This window comes from Lemur catta, chromosome 23 (genome assembly GCF_020740605.2).
Source record: "Lemur catta isolate mLemCat1 chromosome 23, mLemCat1.pri, whole genome shotgun sequence".
Taxonomy (NCBI): Eukaryota; Metazoa; Chordata; class Mammalia; order Primates; family Lemuridae; genus Lemur; species Lemur catta.
Genome location: NC_059150.1, coordinates 2,377,465 through 2,396,881, shown reverse-complemented (window position 1 = coordinate 2,396,881; position 19,417 = coordinate 2,377,465). Strand labels below are relative to the sequence as shown.

At 42.2% G+C, this 19,417-nt stretch overlaps 1 protein-coding gene across 3 annotated transcripts in view; it reads right to left on the bottom strand.

Moving 5' to 3' along the window:
- NR5A2 (nuclear receptor subfamily 5 group A member 2) overlaps positions 1-19,417 on the bottom strand; it is a 110,994-nt gene that overhangs the window by 30,270 nt on the left and 61,307 nt on the right. For all 3 annotated transcript variants that reach the window (XM_045536038.1, XM_045536040.1, XM_045536039.1), the window contains exons 5-6: positions 15,583-15,702; positions 7,439-7,586 (exon numbers count right to left, since the gene is read on the bottom strand). In XM_045536038.1, the coding sequence (XP_045391994.1) occupies positions 7,439-7,586; positions 15,583-15,702 (268 nt within the window). The remainder of the gene's footprint in view (positions 1-7,438; positions 7,587-15,582; positions 15,703-19,417) is intronic.

Sequence of the window (19,417 nt, the reverse complement as noted above, 5' to 3'; positions counted from 1 at the left end):
CCAACCAACCCAGCAGCGACGAGAGGGAGCTCCCGTGCGTGATGGCTTGCACTCGAGTCCTAACTCTGCACAGAGACCCTGGCGAGGCTTGGGCACAGGCGACCAGATCCCCGATGGGCATTGACTGTGCTTCACCAATCGCCCTGCGGGCAGCTTTGACAGGAAACCTTTGCCAGGTTCTGATACCGAAAGCCGGAGGACAAATGGCATACTTAGGTAAAGGGAAAACAAGTGCTAGATCCTTGTTTACATGTCAAAGCAGAAGAATTACTGAACAAAATTCAAATAAGGAAAAAAGTGCTTATCATATGGGAAACTAAAGACTATTGGAAAACTAACCACTGCAGATAAATCGCCTTACTCTAAAGACTCAACTCACCCACATCTGTCAGCCAGTGAACACGGTGCGAGTTTATTCACCATGAACAATGCCCACGTCGTACGGCATGAGCAGAGTTACCGTGGATCCCTGTGGGAAAGTGCGAGGCTGTCCCTGGAGACAGAACTCACAGACTCACTACAGCCCTCCCCGCAAGCAGCTTCACCCGCCTGAACCTCATGGACAAGTTGGTTCTTCCTTTTCTGTATAGGGTTTTTAATCCCAGCCATCAGCAGGGGGGAAGAGGATGGCCACCACTTTTGCAATTTTTTTCCCTTTTACCATCACAAAGAGTTAAAACACGTGCTAAAATAGACACATAAGCTATGATCCCTTAGCTTTCCTGATGTCCAGTAAATGGCCCAAAGAGAATGTCAAACCTAAGAGGCAACATTAAAGTGTGAAGAGGAAGTCTTTGGACAGGGAGGGACCAAAGCGTCCAGGCAGAGGCTCTCTATGAGCTCACTGAAGCTCTGTGACCCAGGGTTCACCTGGAGATAAAAACAAACAGAAACTGACAATATACAGTTGACCTTTGAACAACACGGGTTTGAACTGCGAGGGTTCACTTAAGTGTGGACTTTTTTCAACCAAACACGGAGGTAAAATGCAGTACTATTAGGATGCTAAACCCCAGGGCAAACTGTGGAACTGGAGTAGGTGCAGATTTTGGTACCTGCGGGGGTCCTGCAACCAATGCCCCGTGGACACCAAGGGATGACTGTATTTAGGAACCTCGGGAATTAAAAGCTATATAATTACTTGGCATATTCAATAAAGACTGGAAATTCATGTAAACTATTTCCCTGCTTTTACCCAATAGACGTTGGTTTTCTTTTGGCTCCATGTTCTTCAGATGATTGTCCAAATTTCCTACATCATTTTACCTAAATAAATGGTGCCTTAGTAAGTACACTCATCCCTCAGTACCCAGGGGACCAGTTCCAGGAACCCTGCACATACAAAACCCCCCAAATACTCAGTCCCACAGTTGGACCTCCCAGACCTTCAGAACCGGCAGATATGAAAAGTCAGGCCTACGTATGTGGGTTTCTAACATTCCACAGTACTGTGTTTTCCATCTGCGTTCAGTGGCGGAGCCATAGATACTTTGTGTCAACTTGTATTTATTGAAAAAAAAACAAAAAACAAAAAACAAAACTGGTGTATAAGTGGATCCCCACAATTTAACCCGAGATGTTCAAGGGTCAGCTATATGCAGTATTTTAAAAATATTGATGGATGAGTTCAAATGTCTCTAAAGAGGACGATGCACTGGAGCAGAGAAAGCACTGACTGGCACTTGGGGTTGTTAGTTCTAGACCTGGCTCTAAGCCTAAAATGTTGGATAAATCCCCTAATTCTGTTTCTTCAACTACAAAATGGGAGGGGGGTGGACTGTTAGGTCCCTACCCTCTGTAAGGGAGAAACTAAGTGATTTACCCACCTGAAGGCGCTTCATTACTAACACTGCCCAAGAGGAGCGTTCTTTGTTAGTGTTGACGCCTTCTGGGGCTCCTTTTGGTGTTTGACATGCTTAGTGTCAAAATTTCAAATAGAACCTACACGCTGGTCATCAGTAATTAATTCCATTTACTATTTTATTCACAAAGAAGGACTGTGTTTAGTCTCTATTTTCCTTATAATAATCCCCTTCATAAGGTGAAGATTTACCTACTTTATAAAGTTTTAAAAAAACCCTAATCCTCTAATATTTATCCATAGGATCTATTTTCCAGCCTCTCTCTCTTCAAATTTTGTGCTTGTTTTTCTTTTTTTGAACTAATTTTTCCATTTCCCGTAACTTTTTTTTTTAAAACCTAGAAGTTGGGAGGAAAAGCATTCTTTCACTCATGAATGCAATAAATACGTATTAAAAACCTATATCTGTCAGGTAGTATATGGGGAGTAAAACATGCTCCGTGTTCACGAACCTTGTAAGTTTATTAATCTGCCGGATGAAAGGCTTTTGCTTCACTATGAAAACCAGAGCGACCACACGGCCCGCCTTTGTCTGGTGTCAGGAGTAGTTTTAAAGCAGCCACGACAACGAGAAAAATGTTCTGCTCTGACTTAAATGAACCATTCTTTCCTTCCAAATTATGATTTTAAAGGTCTTTCAAGACCTGAAGGTGATACTACCCATCCATTTTTTTCCCTTTACCCGTCTATTTTCAAAACCCTTTCCAGTTGTTGATCAAGTCACCTTGTTTATTAATAAACAATACTGTTTATTCTGGGACATTTCAGTAATTGCTTGGATGATCTTTTATTTATTTATTTTTATTTTTTTATTTTTTGAGACAGAGTCTTGCTCTGTTGCCTGGCTAGAGTGAGGGCCGTGGCATCAGCCTAGCTCACAGCAACCTCAAACTCCTGGGCTTAAGCGATCCTCCTGCCTCAGCCTCCCGAGTAGCTGGGACTACAGGTATGTGCCACCATGCCCGGCTAATTTTTTCTATATATATTTTAGTTGGCCAGATAATTTCTTTCTATTTTTAGTAGAGACGGGGTCTCGCTCTTGCTCAGGCTGGTCTCAAACTCCTGACCTCAAGCGATCCACCCGCCTCAGCCTCCCAGAGTGCTGGGATTACAGGCGTGAGCCACCGTGCCCAGCCCTTAGATGATCTTTTATATTTAAGATAATGTGCTTTAGGCCAGGCATGGTGGCTCACGCCTGTAATCCTAGCACTCTGGGAGGCTGAGGTGGGAGGATTGCTTGAGCTCCGGAGTTTGAGACCAGCCTGAGCAAAAGCAAGACCCTGTCTCTACTAAAAATAGAAAAATTAGCCAGGCATCATGGTGTGTTCCTGTGGTCTCAGCTACTTGGGAGGCTGAGGCCGGAGGATCACTTGAGCCCAGGGTTTTGAGGCTACGGTGAGCTATGATGATGCTACTGCACTCTACCCAGGACAACAGAGCAAGACTCTGTCTCAAGGAAAAAAAAAAAAAAGTCCATTTATTTATCTATTTTATCGGTAAATATTTTGTAAGCCCCCACTGTGTACCATGCAATGTGCTGGAAACCTGGGGTACAGAGAAAACATAAAGGACAATGTTGAACCTCAACTGAGATTCAGTCCAAAGCCTTAAATTCTACTGCATAGAAGTATTTGCAGAGCAGAACAGACCCTTTCAAGGGACTTAGAAAGTCTACACTTAAAGAGACTTGAAGTAAATTTTCCCAAAAATCTAGACTTGGGAAATTCCCTCGAAGAGAATAACAATCTTTAATTCAGCTGAATATAAGAAATGCTTTCAGAAATACTGGCTGGTAGGACAAGAGAATAATTTACAACAAATCAAGGGTATATTTGTTAGGGGATATAGGATGTAATACGCCTCTCGTACTTTCTCTTGCCCCCTGGGCTTCAGGAAGAGTCTAGCAAAGTCCAACCACTGAGTTTTCAGGATAAGAAAATGCAAAGGCCAGAGTGAAATCTTAGTTGGCACAGTCTGGTTCCTTGCTGCTTTGAGCAATTAAGCCACATTCATATTCTTGATGGGCTTGAACCTGTCATAGTGTCATTCAGGATGCTGCAGTTAGAAGCCGAGTGATTGCCTTCCAGTCCTGCTCCTGTTTTCAGGAGAGAACAGTCTGTAGGAATTCTACTTGTCTTGGGCACGCAGGCCATAATGACATTATTTGAGGATCACGATCCCTCGTGCTACTACCTCTATAGGATTTATTTCTACATCGGTTGCTGACACCAGTCACTCTGATTCATTTTTAGAAGAAGGTAGAAGGAAATATAAAACAATATGTAAACATTAGCTATCTTATTCTAGCCCCTCGACTCAAACTTAGAATATCTCATGTTTCGCCAAGTTGTAAATCGGCCCAAATTATATCATCTCATAGGCAACAAAATACGGTAAGTTAACAGGATTTTAAGAAAACATTCTAACTAACAGAGACAGGGCCTCCAGAGATTATTATATTCTACACAGAGAAATAGCTGCTCAGGAGAGGGCATGTTTTACTTTTGTTTCCTTTTTCAACCAACGTAACAAACTGACGTCTGCTCATGGATACAATGTGACGGGAAAACGGGACAGGAGATCAGAACGATTTGAGTCCTACCACTTTTCATTCTAGCTCGTCATTAGCTTTCTGCGCGCTCGGTGATCGGCATTAGTGAAGAATGACTTTCAGGAGGAGGACGGCTAACTGGGCAGTTACCCTCCCGTAGGTTTTTCTGTTCTGGCAAAACACGCAGAACCCTGAGACTCACCCTGGACTTCTCGCTGTCAGCTGCCACGTTCTGCGGTTCGTCACCTGGACCTGGTCCACATCCCTCATTTCACCCCCAGTCCCGTGGGGCATGAACACCACATCCGGACACGGGGTTTCCAGCGCTGCCCCCTCTGTCCACTGACTGTCCGCCTCCTACCGCAAAGGCAGATCAACTTGAGCTGCTCAGCTCAGCCCCGCCTTTGATAAGGACCGTGCCACATTTCTGAGGGTCCACAGCATGGAAACCGCGGCGCCCACTTCTGCTCACCATTAGCATCACAGCGCCTGCCACATCGTAAGCGCCCGGTGAGGATGAGCCGACCGGCTCGGAGGTCTTGGGCTCCATGACCAGGCTCTTGCCCACCTCTCCGGTTACGTCTGCGGCTTCCTCCCTCAACCGTATTCATCGTAACAACCCCCACACTCGTGGTGCCCTCGTGCCTTCATGCTTTTGCACGGACCACGCTTTCGGCGTGTGATGCTGCAGCTGCCTGGGACCCCACCCCACCTTCTTTCACCAAGTCTACCTGCAAAACAGCGTCATCTCCCACGCAGGCCACCGCTGCAGCCCTCTCTCGGCACGGCCCCCGGCCTCTGGCCAGTCCAGAAAACCCTCATTTTACTCCAGCACCAACGGGGCTCAGGGCTGGGCTGGGATCAGAACATGTGGGTTCCAGACTCAGGGGGCTGAAGGCTGAAAAGGGTTTGGGACAGCAGGTGCTGGCTTAGGACTCGGGCTCAGCTTTTAGCGGTCGCCCTGGTATGATTTTATCCTCAGTCGAGGTGTTTTGGGGCTAGTCTGGGTACCTGAAGGTTGATTATCTCCATAGCTCAATAAAGTTGAAATTAAAAAAAAAAAGGATTATTCATTGTTCCTATGGGGTAAAACATTTTCCACTCATAAATTAGAAACCACCTGAATTTTCCTGCCAGTTAATTACTTTTTTCCCTGCTTCTTTAAAAATAAACTCTTGATCAACACTGCATTTACCTCTGAACTGAAAGCCATGTTTTCCTTTCTTTCTTAAACAACAAATAGACATGTTTTTAATGGATATTAAGCTCGCTGTTGACTACTGCCTCAGTTCCCGAAGCAGTCAACATGCTCATTATTAAAGGAGAGAGTGTGTGACTGAGGTTCTGGTAAATACATGCCCCACTTGTTCAGGAAGATAGTTCGTGGGGTTCAAAGGTCGAAAGCATTACAGATCTGCTCCCCTCCCCCACAGTATTGGCAGAGAATATAATCATTTTTAAAAATGGTGAAGGAAAGATAAAAGTGTTGAAAACTAAAGATGGCTCATGGTTAATGTGTGCATCTTCAGATGTAATACAGTTCTTCAACTAATTTAAAATACCACTGAAGTGAGATGATGCTCTCTAAATATTTTATCGCTAAGATGCTATAAGATTTCTGACACATGTACTACCACATTTTCCATTTAATTACTGATCAAATGTACTAGTTGAAAAGACTCAGATATTGCCATAAACCAGAATAATTTGTGCAATTACAGCAAGAAGGCCTCTGTTAGCTTTCTCTTTATAAAAAACTGTTGTTGGGTAAAAGATGCAGACTTACTTGAATAGAACTTTCCTTTTTATTGTGGTTAACACAGAAACCACACAGGACCCCGTTCTGGCACTGCAAACCTTTGAACACCACATCTGTGAAATTCTGTTGTCTTTTTGAATTTTCAGTAACATTTCTTTGTGCTATATTTATCACATTTTCCAAAATATGAAAATGCTCTTTTTATTTTAAATGTTGACTGCACGTGAAAAATTAACTCTGGTCCTATTATTTTAAACTAGGCCTTTATTAGCAACAGTTGTGCAGTGCTGTCAAGAAGAATTTTAAAACTAAAGTACCAGATTCGGAGAGTAGACACATCTGTTTGGCTTTGCAGTTTGTTTTAGTGTTTTATTTCTTAGGATATGAATTCACAACTATCTTATAACTGAAGACTAAAGAAAAAGCATATGTTGGTAAATCTGATTTCTACTTTTTTTTTTTATTCGAGGGAAGTTGCCTTCCTCAGCTGTGTGCCAATAAGTAATAAATGGACTTGGCAAAAAGTTTATTTAAGTTGGCTTTATTAAGCCAACAAAATACAGAAATCAAGTAAGGGACAGGCAGAAAAATCTGTTCCTTTGAAGTCAATAAAAATCCATCTCCTTAATCCTTTTTTTATTCCGAGCAGTGGTGATTTTTCTCATCTGACTCACTGAGAACCTTGATTTAGCTAATCTGTCTTGCTTAGTTATCTTTCTTCTCCAAAGCTTTCCTAAGGAACCATCCTTTCCCCTTGACGACTGTCATCTTTTATACTTGCATAGTGAGTGCTGCATCTGGTTATAAACATTCTCTCGTTAATCCCGATAGAGATTTAAAAAACAGGTTTTTAATTACTATCCATATTTTAGAAGAATAAAAATAGCAGTAGGTAGCAAGCCGCAACAAAAGGTGCGCAGAAATGATCAACGTGGAAAGATGGCTATAATTTGATACGTCTTTGCTGAGCTATCTCCTTTAAGCCTCTGTCAGAGCTTCATTTGACTATTTCTTACCTGTCCATTATGAAAGAAAATCCAGGACTCCAACTGCTTAACTCATTTTCCACACCCCAACCTATCCACAAAAGGGCTATGAATCATGTAGAAATATATATGAAAATATGTTCGTGGTTGAAGATGTCATGATTCAAAAGGAAGGACGTTATCTTGATAGAAGAACAACACACATGGACTTCAAGACACTCACACGTCAGTATCATTTAGTAATCTTTGGTTGGATGTAGTATGAGAAAAGTGTTTCTTACCTAAACTGAAGAGCACCAAGAATTTCAAACACACAAACTCTCGTTGATCAAACTGTAGAGAACGAAGTTTTGCCACTAACTCCTGTGCGTGACTCATGAGGTTGTTGAGGGTGGCCCCAGCTTGGGATGCTATGATAGAATAGTCCACCTGCAACACAGCATCACACAGTTTTAAGGACGATTAGAATGAGAAATATATGTTTCTCTTGAGATTGTTAAGAACTGAGGATAAAGTCAGGCTGCAATACAAATTTATAACAGAAGACTTTCCCCATGAAAGTAGTTTGAGACACATTCTATCATTATAAAAGGTCTCTTAATTATCTTGATAAATCTAATCATTTTGACAAGCTTTGTAGGAAACAGATTTTGAATACCTACATTATAAGTATATACACCAAAAAGGTATATATACCATTTTATATTATGATATTACATCATCACATGAGATAAAAATGCTTAATTCTCATGAATAAGTTGAATGAAAAATATACTGTCCATAAAAAGTAAATCTAGAGCAACATTCTATGTGATTACAATTATATTAACTAGTACACGAGGAGAATAAAGGCAGAGATACATTTCTATTTGCATTACGAGACTACATTTTAAAGTAATCATGGTTCAAGACTGCATGCTTGTGGATGATGAATCACATTTAAATTATTCTTTAGTTTGCTGCTTCCTAAAAAGCCATGGCATAAAACTGCTACATTCAGATCATTACATTAGATTACACCAGATTAACACATTTCTCTCTAAAGACAGCAATGACCTTATTTATAAGAAGAATAATTCCTTAGTCTGGAAAGCAAAAAAGAAAAGGCTTATTTCCCTTTTCATTAAAAGAAAAAAATCGCTGCTAGGCACTAAGCTTAGATTATTCCTGGGGACATAGGAGGCTCAGTTTATAATAAGTTAAGATGTCGGGATGGCTGTCAGTGCTAGCCCTGGCTTTGCTGCTGCGATTACAGCATAATGGCAAAGCCCCGTTGGTACCTGACGCTCCCATCCTTTTCTTACTGGCGAGCTCTCAGGCAACCAGACACTCTTTCAGGTGCATTTAATATTTGCAGCAGCAGCAAATTTGTCTGGGAGGCAAGTCCTCATCTGCCACTCACCCAGAGCAGACTGTATTAAATTTTTATATTTATTGACATTTCATTACCATAATTGACTGCACTTGCTTCTCTAGGAGAAGGCACAGGGCTGCCTCCTAAGCAGGAGAACCAGTCCCTGGAGTAGAATTTGCAATTAAAAACAAGGCAGAATGGATTTTTTTTTTATATTGTGTAAATATGATGAGTTGAATTTTCAGCTTTAACTAGAGAATACGGGGTGTACAGAAACCTTCTTCAAGAGTGAGAAAAATTATGAGTCAGTGGGAAGACGACCCCCAAAGGTGTCAATCAGTTTATATAGAGTCAACTGTGCATGAAAATGCCCCAGTTAATGTGTGCTGGAGGAAAGCTCCCGCATCCGGCAGAGCCGTCCCACCTGCCTCATCCGTGTGCTGGTATCTGCCCGCTAAATGGAAGCATCAAGCGTTCTAAGCACTCCTCTGGTTTCTATTTCAGAGTGTGTGACGGGGTCCGTACTCGGACAACCCGACCCCTGAACTGGAAGCAGCCGAGACAAGCTGCTGAGCTCTGCGGAGCACGCTGGGATTATCTGCCCGGCACACGAACTCATGTCCCGACCGTCATTTTGCCAGTTCTCTTACAGGGGAATTTTCTGCTTCAAGGAAGTTCTTACTTAAAAGAGGTGTCTGCGCTCTAAATTCTTTAAAAAGCTGCACAGAGTCTAATGACTTCAGGTAATAATGACACAAATTCTACAGGGACAGATGGGGTAGGCGAGTGAGAGACAGCCAGGAGGCCCAGTGGGGCAGCCGTGGTGGACGGAGCCTTGGACAAGACAGGAGATCTGGGCTGCTGTGGCCTCTTACACACCACGAGCCTTGGGCAAATGAGTACAATCTCCACGCCTGCCTGTCCTTATCTTTAACTGTAGCAGTTAAGGTCAATGATGGTAATTAGGTACTTCCCAGTTCTGTGATTATCAGAAAAATAATCTTAGCTGGGACAATGCTACCAATTTAAGTTTAGACTCACTTGAATGCATCGTGGCTATAGCTTAATAAATACACAGTATTGTACATTTTAATAAAAATCACTACTTAAGCCTTAAACCAGGAAGGCTGTGCTAAAATAAAGCCAAAATATATTAGTGTAAATTGATTTATTATGATGATGGGGTTAAATTCTTATATGTACATAGTTCTAACACGCATGTGGTAAGTTCAAATACTAGAATTTCACACTTGAAAATGTACTATACTGTAACTGAAAGGAATCTAAATTGTTTCATAGGATTACACCTTTAGTGAGAGGGACCTCAAGACATCAATCGGCTTACCAACAACTTTACAGCTATACATTTATTTACATGCTAATTTGAAAGTTCAAACATGCTTATTAAATGGGGGCTCCGATAACGTTTCTTTCAAGGATAATTTATCAAATTGCACGGCACTGAAGGAGGATGGGTAATTTATTCCCGAAACAACACACAGATCTACAGCTTCCTTACATTTTATTACAAACATAATTATGTTTTCATTGTTGAATGCAGAGTTTGTGCTCATTTCAGGAGCAGCTGGCCTTGTCTTTTATGTACTTAGTAAAATTAATTTATTGCTCTCTTCCATGTAATCTTCGTGCCATTAAATTCAAGAGAGATATTGAAGAAAATACTCTTAACCAATGTCCCCTTTGGATAAATTTCACTCATCATGAAGGTAGAAACAGTTTTAGCTAAATTGCTTTTAGTTCTAATCACCAAAATTTTGATGACTCGGATGTTGTAAGATGCCTGTCATTTTAATATGATACACAATAATAGAAGATAATAAATTGCCAGCAGACCTTTCCCTTAGGATGATGTTACAGTGGCTGTTAATTAGCTGCAATATGCAAATAGTAAAACCCAACCCCACTTCAAAGTACACTATTATTTTATACATATATAGATATATGTATATTTTTTAAAATACTGGATAAAAAGAATTCTTCTCATGAATATAAGATGCTACGGTATAGAATTGATTTGACAGTGCTTAATATTACTAATAATCATTATTTCCTTTTTCCTCAATAAGGTGATTTAATGTACAGTTACACAGATGCCTGATTGAAAGACACAATTAAAACACAATAGCTAATGTTAGGGTTATGTGAAGCACCGAGTCTTTATTTCAATCCTGGGCTGCTCTTTGCAGTGGGACTATTTTGGTTACTCTTGTTCTGAATGAACTACGAGAAGATTCAATTCTGCAAACATTTACTGAGCAAACTTCCTAGCTGTTGGGCTGAAGACAAAGCTGGTGGCATTTTATATAACTTTCCTCCCTCTCCTCAAACTCCAAGTAGCAGTCTCCTGACTGTCCCCCTCATTTTTTCAACCCAGTCTAGCCTTTTTCTTCTTCCTCTGCTGTAACAAACTCACCACATGATTTGCAGCGAGCTGCATTCAGTAGGAAAAAGGCAGAAGACTAGACCATGAGGCACGAGAGACCTCGTGTCCCTCACGAGGGAAGTCCAGAGGGCTGCTAGGAAGCGGTGTGGACATCACACACCTGCTTTCAAGCCAACCGGAGATCGCTGTCTGGGGCTCCCACCGAGTCAGGACTTTGGCCCCGATACTGTGCACTGAGGCACATTTAATATTACCATTTGCTAATCTGCAAGTATTGAGTATAAACATTTTCATTTGTTCCCAAAGTAATCAGTGTGGGGCAGTTGAGAAAATTCCCCAGGGAAACCTGGACATTTATGAGGGAATTGAGAATCCTGTACTTCTTCTGGTTGGGGCTAGAGAGGGTGGAGGGGGCTTCTCTACCCCTGAGAGGGTTGAAGCACAGCCATCTGCCTCGGCGTGCACAGGAGGGCTCAACCAAACACCCTCACCCTAGGGGCAAGGCACTTCCTTATAGAAGCTGAGTCGCCTGGACAGCTTTGAATGTCCATCTCGTTCCTCTTGCACTTCCTCCTCCGAGCTGTCCTCAAACCTTACCTGACCCTGTCCCCTGCGCCTTTGCTTGTGAGAGTGCTCAGTGGGAAGCACTATGCAAAGGGCGATCATTATAGTCATTAATTAGGTCAGTGAATTGCGTTTCTTATCATTATTGCCTACAGGGCTGTGTCTAATTCCCCTCCCCCCCACACCTTTGATTTCCCTTCATTTATCAGGCCATCAGAAATATTTTTGAACTAAATGAAAAACATTATTCTCTCCTATAGGCGGTTGCCAAGCTGCCTGCAGGGGAATTTTGCATGCTTTATTGGAATAATGCCATTTAATTCTTTGCCATGATATCAACACAATGGCCTTGGTACAAGGCATGCTAGAAACAGACTTCTGTTGTTGTACAGTTCACATTCTGCACAAATCTATGTTAGTAAGTAGTTGGTCAATAGGTCTCTGGGGAGGATGAATTATTTTATTTCGAAAAGTAAGAAAAATATTTAAAATATACATTTTCTCCAAAGATTGGAAGAGAACTCAACAAAAACATTTGATTTATGATGACAGACTTATCAGTGATTTTTATTTCTAGTTGTGTCTTAATGTTGAAATAATTTTATAAGAGTAATGACATTAAAATTGCTTCTGCATAATTTGAATTTACCTTTACCACGTGCTTATAATGCCACAGTAAAAAAAAAATCCTCCCAAAGACAGACAAATAAAAAAAAAAAACTCAAAAAAATTTATGCACTGAGTCTTAATAAAAAAGAATGAATTTGTTTTGCCTGGAAGTTCCACATAGGCCGTCATGCCCTGGACTGACACACGAAGACCAAATCAAACACCTGCACCGAAGACGAGCTGGGTGGCATGTGGGAGCCTTCCAGAACAGCGGTGTGGCATGCTGGTGAGGGACACAATCTCTGGCACCGGCCTGCCTAGATCCGAAGATCTGTTCTACCACTTGTTCGTTGTGTTTTGACCTTGACTCAGCTGCATCCCCTCTCTTTGCCTCCGTTTCCTTATCTACAAAAGGGGGATCCTAACATTACTTCTTCACGGGGTTGTCAACTCCATCAATGTCAGCCTGTGTGGGCCTAGCTGTGAGCACTTCTAATTTCTGTCAGCATCCTACAGGACTATTTCCTGTGATTTCTACTGCGATTCACTCCGGTAGACAGCCGGCATCACAATCCGCACGGGACAGGTGAGGACACTGAAAATTGAAAGGTAAAGGGACTTGCTCAAGATGACATAGTTGGGAAGTCTTGGGATGGGGACACACACAGCAGAGAGCCAGCAGTCCGCACTAGCAAAGAAAATATACTTCACCATAATTCAACTGTTATTAGACTACAAACATAACAAAAAGGAAGCAGGTCTCTATTTTTTTTTTGCCATCCTCAACTACTTACATATCTTTTTTTATAAATCATTTTTCTCCAGAATATTGCTCTACTCCTTCACTTAATACATTCCTTTCCTTCCTTTCGTCACGGTTTCAGCTACCTTCTTGAAATTGGTGTATGTCAAATACTTTATTATTGTTGTTTTGGTTGTTGTTTCCACCAAAATCCAGTTTCCCTGCCCTTGTGATCACGGAAGTATGTATCGTTCTAAAAAAACTATACTTGAAACTTTCACCTGTCTCCCTGGGCCCCAGCATGGGAAGCGTCTATAGCAATAAAAGGTGATTTACCACTGGAAAACCCCTGTTGCTGTCCCGGCCCCGTGAGAGTAGGCTGGAAGGTCTAAGACGGTCTGGGTGAGATGTGGGAACACAGTGAGGATGACTCTGGGTCTGAAGACCCAGTTAACTTGTTTTAGGTGAGCAATTAGGCTGGAGCTAGGATAGTTCTCGTTTACGTACAATCAGCTAATATTTATCGTGTGCCTAACAGAGTCAGCGTTTTAGTAGGTGCTGGGGGGATACAGGAGAAGATACCGCATTAAAGTATCTTTCTCATTCTGTTAGAGAAGGCGTGTGCTTCCGAAACGTCTTCCTTTGTAGCACTTTTGCTTTCATCCTGTGAAAGTGCAGGAGGCCCAGAGATAAGCTCTAATGTTCTGTCTAACTTATTCCACAGAATAAAATAAAGATGTCTTCACAGTTGCCACAACTGAAAATGTCTGAGTGTAATTAATCGTCATCAGGCTGCTCACTTGGATTGGATGGGAAAGACGCAGGGCGGGGCTTTGGGGGGCCTGCGGCACACTAAACTCGGGAATCTAGAAGAATCCAGGCTGCAGGAAACACACAAGGAAACGACTGTCTCTCCACCAGGGAGCCCCTCATTCAAGTCTGATGGCAAAACACACAGCAGCAGGGAGCGACACTAAAGACTATAACAGCATCTATTCCTTGACTGTTCTTGATTTTGAAAATCAGAGAGGAAAGAAACGCACTTCTTCCACTTTTTAAATGGTAATTACCTTTACTCAGGAGCAGCACTTAAAGCAAAATGAAACGAGACATAAGAAGTATTTCTAAAGAGCAGAATGGAAGTGCTTTGCGAAAGAACGGCACAAACCCATTTCATTTCTGAAACTCAAAAAGACATGAAATCAAATTAATTTGTGGGCTGAGACCCGTACTTCTAATGCAGCTCCTAGCTGGGCAGAGGTGGGAGGAATACCTAGTGACTAGACTCTGAAAATGGGTACATTTCCTCCAAAGACTTGGGACGCAGGATGAAAACGCTAAACAAAAATTTGAAAGCACAGGAAGTCAGACCCATTGAGACTCCATTTGCTCGTCTCGAAAGCTTTTCCCGTGAGAAGGGCAGAAAGCAGGGCCCAGATAGGGACGGAGATGCTCCCATTGATCCAATTTGCAAAAACCCTAAGATGGTACTTGCCTTTGATTTGATTGGGGAAATTTGATTTATTAATAATACAGCAAATGATGTGGAGACAGCCTTTCACTGCCAACTATGCACTGCTGGGCCTTCGGAGCACATAAACGTTTATGGCCGGACGTAAAAGATCACAGTGCCTGGGTGCTGAATTCACCCCTGCTGAACAGTGCCGTGGGGCCCTGAGTGGGTATGAGGCACAGGGCTGAAGGAACCACTGGGTTCCGTGCATTTATTTTAATCCATTAGTTGTAGAATGGAGGCTAAGAAACTGCAGGGCCTTGCCCAGATCCTGGCATGTTGGAGTTAGGTCCACTAAGCAGACTCTCTGTCTCCCAAGACATCCACAAAGCTGTCTCTCCTTTGTAAGTCTTTGCTCAAATGTCACTTTTCAATCAGGCCAAACCCACCCTTTCTATTTAACAAGGCAATCCACGAGTCACACCACAACACACATCTGTGGATGAATGAGGATTTCCCTTTACCTGGCTATTTTTTTTTTCTTTTGTTCAAGAGCAGTTTAACCTATAACATATTACAGGTTTGTTTATTAGGATTATTGTTTATTGTCATTTTCTCCCTACTACAACGTTAGGTTCCACGAGGGCAGGAATTTCTTTGTTTTGTTCACTAATATATGCCAAAGCCCCAGAAAAGTGACTAGCACATAGGAGGGAGTTCAATAAACATGTGTTGATTGAACAAATTTATCTGCTCAGAAAGGAGCAGGACTTAACAGCAATCTTTTCTTTCTCTTGCTTTTGAATGACGCGATCTGGAAAACTGCAACTCGCGTCCCTGTTTACTTGCCTACCTTTATGCCAATTGTTGAGATTGTACGTGACATTTGAATCAGTCTCTTCTACCTATGTTGTTCCAAAATAGTAAGGATTCCACAATTTACAGGGTTTTAAATACCTGATGAATAAATAAATATGGTAGGTCAATAAAGAAGCTGGAGGGAAAAAAAAACCTGAGTACTCATCATCGCTTTTGATCTAGTGGTTGCTCAGACCCTTGTAAGCAGGACTTTCAATCACCGCGGGCTGCGAGTGGCAGATGCTCACGATTCTGTTTGCTTTTACAAGTTTAACTGCAATCACCAGAGCAGGGACAGAGTGCACCGGGTCATCTTTTCTAAATTATGTGCAGCCAATCTCTCCCTTTCAAAGCCCAGGAGTGCTTCTGACCTAGTTAAATCCCTGCCGTTCTGAACATGCTTAATAAAAAGACACTTTTTTCTCGGGTCTCCACACTCACTTGTTGCCCAGTAACCAGGAAGATTGATCCTTCTTTCCCGTGGACCACTTGTCGGTAGATGTGGTCGAGGATTAAGAGCTCGCTCCAGCAGTTCTGAAGCAGCTTCATTTGGTCATCGACCTGTAAAAGAAATAGACACAACTGACACAGGTGTTCACTGCTTCTCCGTCTTTGCGTGATTTTCCAGAGAAGAGGACTGCGTGTAAGCAAGGACATCTCCACCAACGGTCACCAAAGTGCAGGTGCTCAGAATTCACATCGCTGCTGCTGAAGGTCATAGTTTTCATTTGGACAAATACTTTTTAAGCCACGTATAAATACTTAACCTAAGTATAATCGACGGACTGCTAGGAACAGGCACTCCGTGAAACTGGTCTATCTGACATTGATAGAGCTAGTAGAGTTTGGTTGAGGGAAGTAGAGGCAAGTCAGACTGTCCCCAGTAGACCCCGTTAGAATGAGCCCCAAGTGCCCACGCTTACGTATCGAAAGGTCCATAGAGTACGATGCACTGAAGCTGAACGAGCATACAGGTATCAACAACTGCCGAACCCAGAGGATTTACACACACAGCCCAACGACTTCCGGAGACAGAGGCACCTGCCATCACTTGTCATCGGTGCTAAGGGGAAGTCCAGCCTGTGCCAAACTCTGCACAGAACACACCACGCGTGACCTCAGCACCACCCTGAGTTACCTGTCTCGTGCTCGGTCCCCGCACCCCTGGGCTGAGCACGGATGGCACATTGATCCATTTCGACGCTTTTGTGTCTGTTTACTTTTCATTCTGTAATATTCACCAGTCAAAAATCTTTGTAAACGCAGAGGCGGTGGCCATGTGTGGACATACATTATGCACTTATGAAAACAATACCTGACATATTTTTAAGAGTTTTTGAGTATTGTTTTAGATTTTACTCATAGGACGTGTCTTTGAAGTTAGCGGAGCTGGTACCATTCAATTTACAGATGAGAAAATGGGGTCTCAGGGAGGTTCAGGGGTTTGCCTAAAGCATTTTCTTCCTTTCTCTCACAATCTAGGCTGTTTCCAAATTACATCAAGAGGTCCTAGAATTTTCTAAACCAAGTAAATTTAACTCACTTTACCAAATTCTTTTTTTTTTTCTTCAGCTGCTCGAATCAGAAACCAAATTCATTTTTAAGTGACTGTTACGGGACTCAGAATAGTTGTCACCAATATGCTACTAGTGAAAGAGCGCGTGGCTAACTTTATTCCCATAAATCCAAGACATAGGACCATAGTCAAGAGAGCACTCAACTTAGAGCGAAAATAGTAATTTGAGGGACAGTTCTATACTTCCTGGCTGTGAGAGCATGGCTCACCCACTTCAATCTCAAGGCTTATTTTCTCAGCTAAAAAATATGTAAGGTGGGTCTTGTTGTGAAGATGAAATGAGATAGCAGATGGGAAAGCCCCGTGCAAAGTGTAAGGCGACACACAAATGAAGAAACAACAGAAGGCTCAACTGGAAAACCATACAAATTCCATTCAGAAGGAACAAAGCAATTGCAGAGATGGAAGCTACAGTCAAGCTCTGGGACTGGGAAAAGGCATCCCCAAGCGTGTCACCATCACAAATGTTTCAAACCAGTATGTCTGCTCTCACCAAAAGAACTTCATTCCTTAAGTAAACAGCAATTTTTGAGAGCGAATTATGTAGTGGGTACAAGTGCCGGGCCCTGGGATATAACGATGAGTAAGATACACACAGTCCCTGACTTTGTGACAATTACTCCCATAGGACACTATCGTGGTTTAGTTGACAGTAATTCACTTTTTTCTCTAGAGGAAAGTCTCCCATGTGTTGTGTGGTATTACAGTTCAGGCTGTGGGCAGCAGCTCATGTAGAGCTGCCCAAATGTGCTCTGCAAACAGCTGACTCAAGGAGCTGTGGCCTCATGTTCTAGCAACATGCATGTCATTGTACCCAGAGCAGATTCCAGGAACTGTTTCTTGCAGAGGCTAAGGAATGATTTCAAAACAAAGTGCACTTTGCTCCTCTGGGTTTTATGATATTCTCAGACACTATCAGCATCTTATTTCAGACTTATCAGGCTGTGATGGCAATTTGGTTTCATTATGCATTTTTTCCCTATGATGTGAAGCATTACTTATTCATTAAGTATTTTTTTCACAGAAGCCCAAAATACTGTACTTTGAAATTAGCTCCCCAGAAACAATTACCATACATGTGAATGTTGCATAGAATTTCCAGATGGGTGGGGGAATATGGACTCCCCCATGTCCATTTATAGATGTCTAGAGGGGATTCCAGGTTAAGAACATATTTACACAGCAAGAAAAGTTATTATCTGCTGTCCATGTAGAAAAGGAGAACAGGTGAATGAAAATTAAGAGAAGCATCTCTTCTGGAGCCAGCTCACCAAAGGGTCTTCCTCTCCATTTGCATTTGGTGGTTCCTGTCCTTCATATATAACAGGACAGCAATGGTTACGGTAAGAGTTTGCCACAATTAAGCCATATTAAAATTATAGGGCAAGAATCTGACTTTTCCTAGCCTTCTTTTCTGTTAGGATGTTGACGATATGCTTCCAAAATCTGGGCCAGGTGTGGTGGCTCATGCCTGTATTCCCAGCTGTTTGGGAGGCCCAGGAGGGATGATTGCTTGAGGCCAGGGGTTTGAGACCAGCGGGGACAACATAGTGAGATCCTGTCTCTGTTAAAAAAAAAAAAAGAAGAAGAAAGAAAGACAAAATCTGCACATTCCCTATTCCTCTGCTTCTTTAGAAATCGCAGGAATAGGTGAAATTGAGCATGCCTCTTTCCCGTAATTAGTAATTCATTTTGTGTTGTTCATTTCTCTCTGTGTCTAGCAGAGGATCTCCTACGGTGTCCCTGTTTTCACAAGGTGTTGTGATTGTTATCTGTCTCCCCTCCTTGAGGGCACTTCCAAAGCACCTGGCAAAAAAGAAGCATGTAATAAATGCTTGTGACAAGGAACAAATGATTGAATTACCTTCACTGCTGGAGTTTTCTGCTTTTCGCCTGCACATCTCTGGTACCCAGCCCACGACGTAAGCAAGCCACTCCTTCAGTGTTTGTGGAATGAACGATAATCTCACCACGGCAGTGACCGCATCAGCAACTTGCATCTGACCCGTCTCACACATGCCCTGCAGGCCGCGCCCACAGCCGGCCCCTGGTAAAGACTCGTTGACTGATTGTAATTTTAACACCCCTTCTGAGCAATTGATTCCTTGTTTTAATGCTCTCCGAGGAGGTCTGCCTTGCCAACATTCCATTTCATTATTTTCCATAATTGATTATGTGATATTTTATATTATCTTGAAATTGGTGAGTGTGCATCTTCACAGTGCTTTGGATGACATAGTTTTATGCAAGTCTATGAATAAAAGGGCAGGCTAAACACGATGGCCAACTTGTTCCCTGTCTCTAGATCAGAAATGATGGCAAATTGGAAGTTTGTTTGTTTGTTTGTTTGTTTGTTTCAATTAAAACAAACCAAGTTATAAGAGAAGGTAGATTAGGGAAAAGGGAGAAAATTAATCTACTTCTTTTGAGTATTAATGCCGTCAGTAAACAATTCAGGGTGGCATCTGGGGAGCCCAGGAGGGGGATGAATGGAGTATGAGTTCCATTATGCATCAAAACCTCTCACTAGTGGTTGGCAACACCACCTCGTATAATCCTGTGTTATCAGCATAATAAAAGCAAGCACTTATCTCGGAAACCTAGTTACTCATCAGACAAACTATTTATATAGATGTTATAGATAAGAGTGTAAAGGAACACAAGTCTCATATTGTTATGAAGCACAACTTCCCACAACCC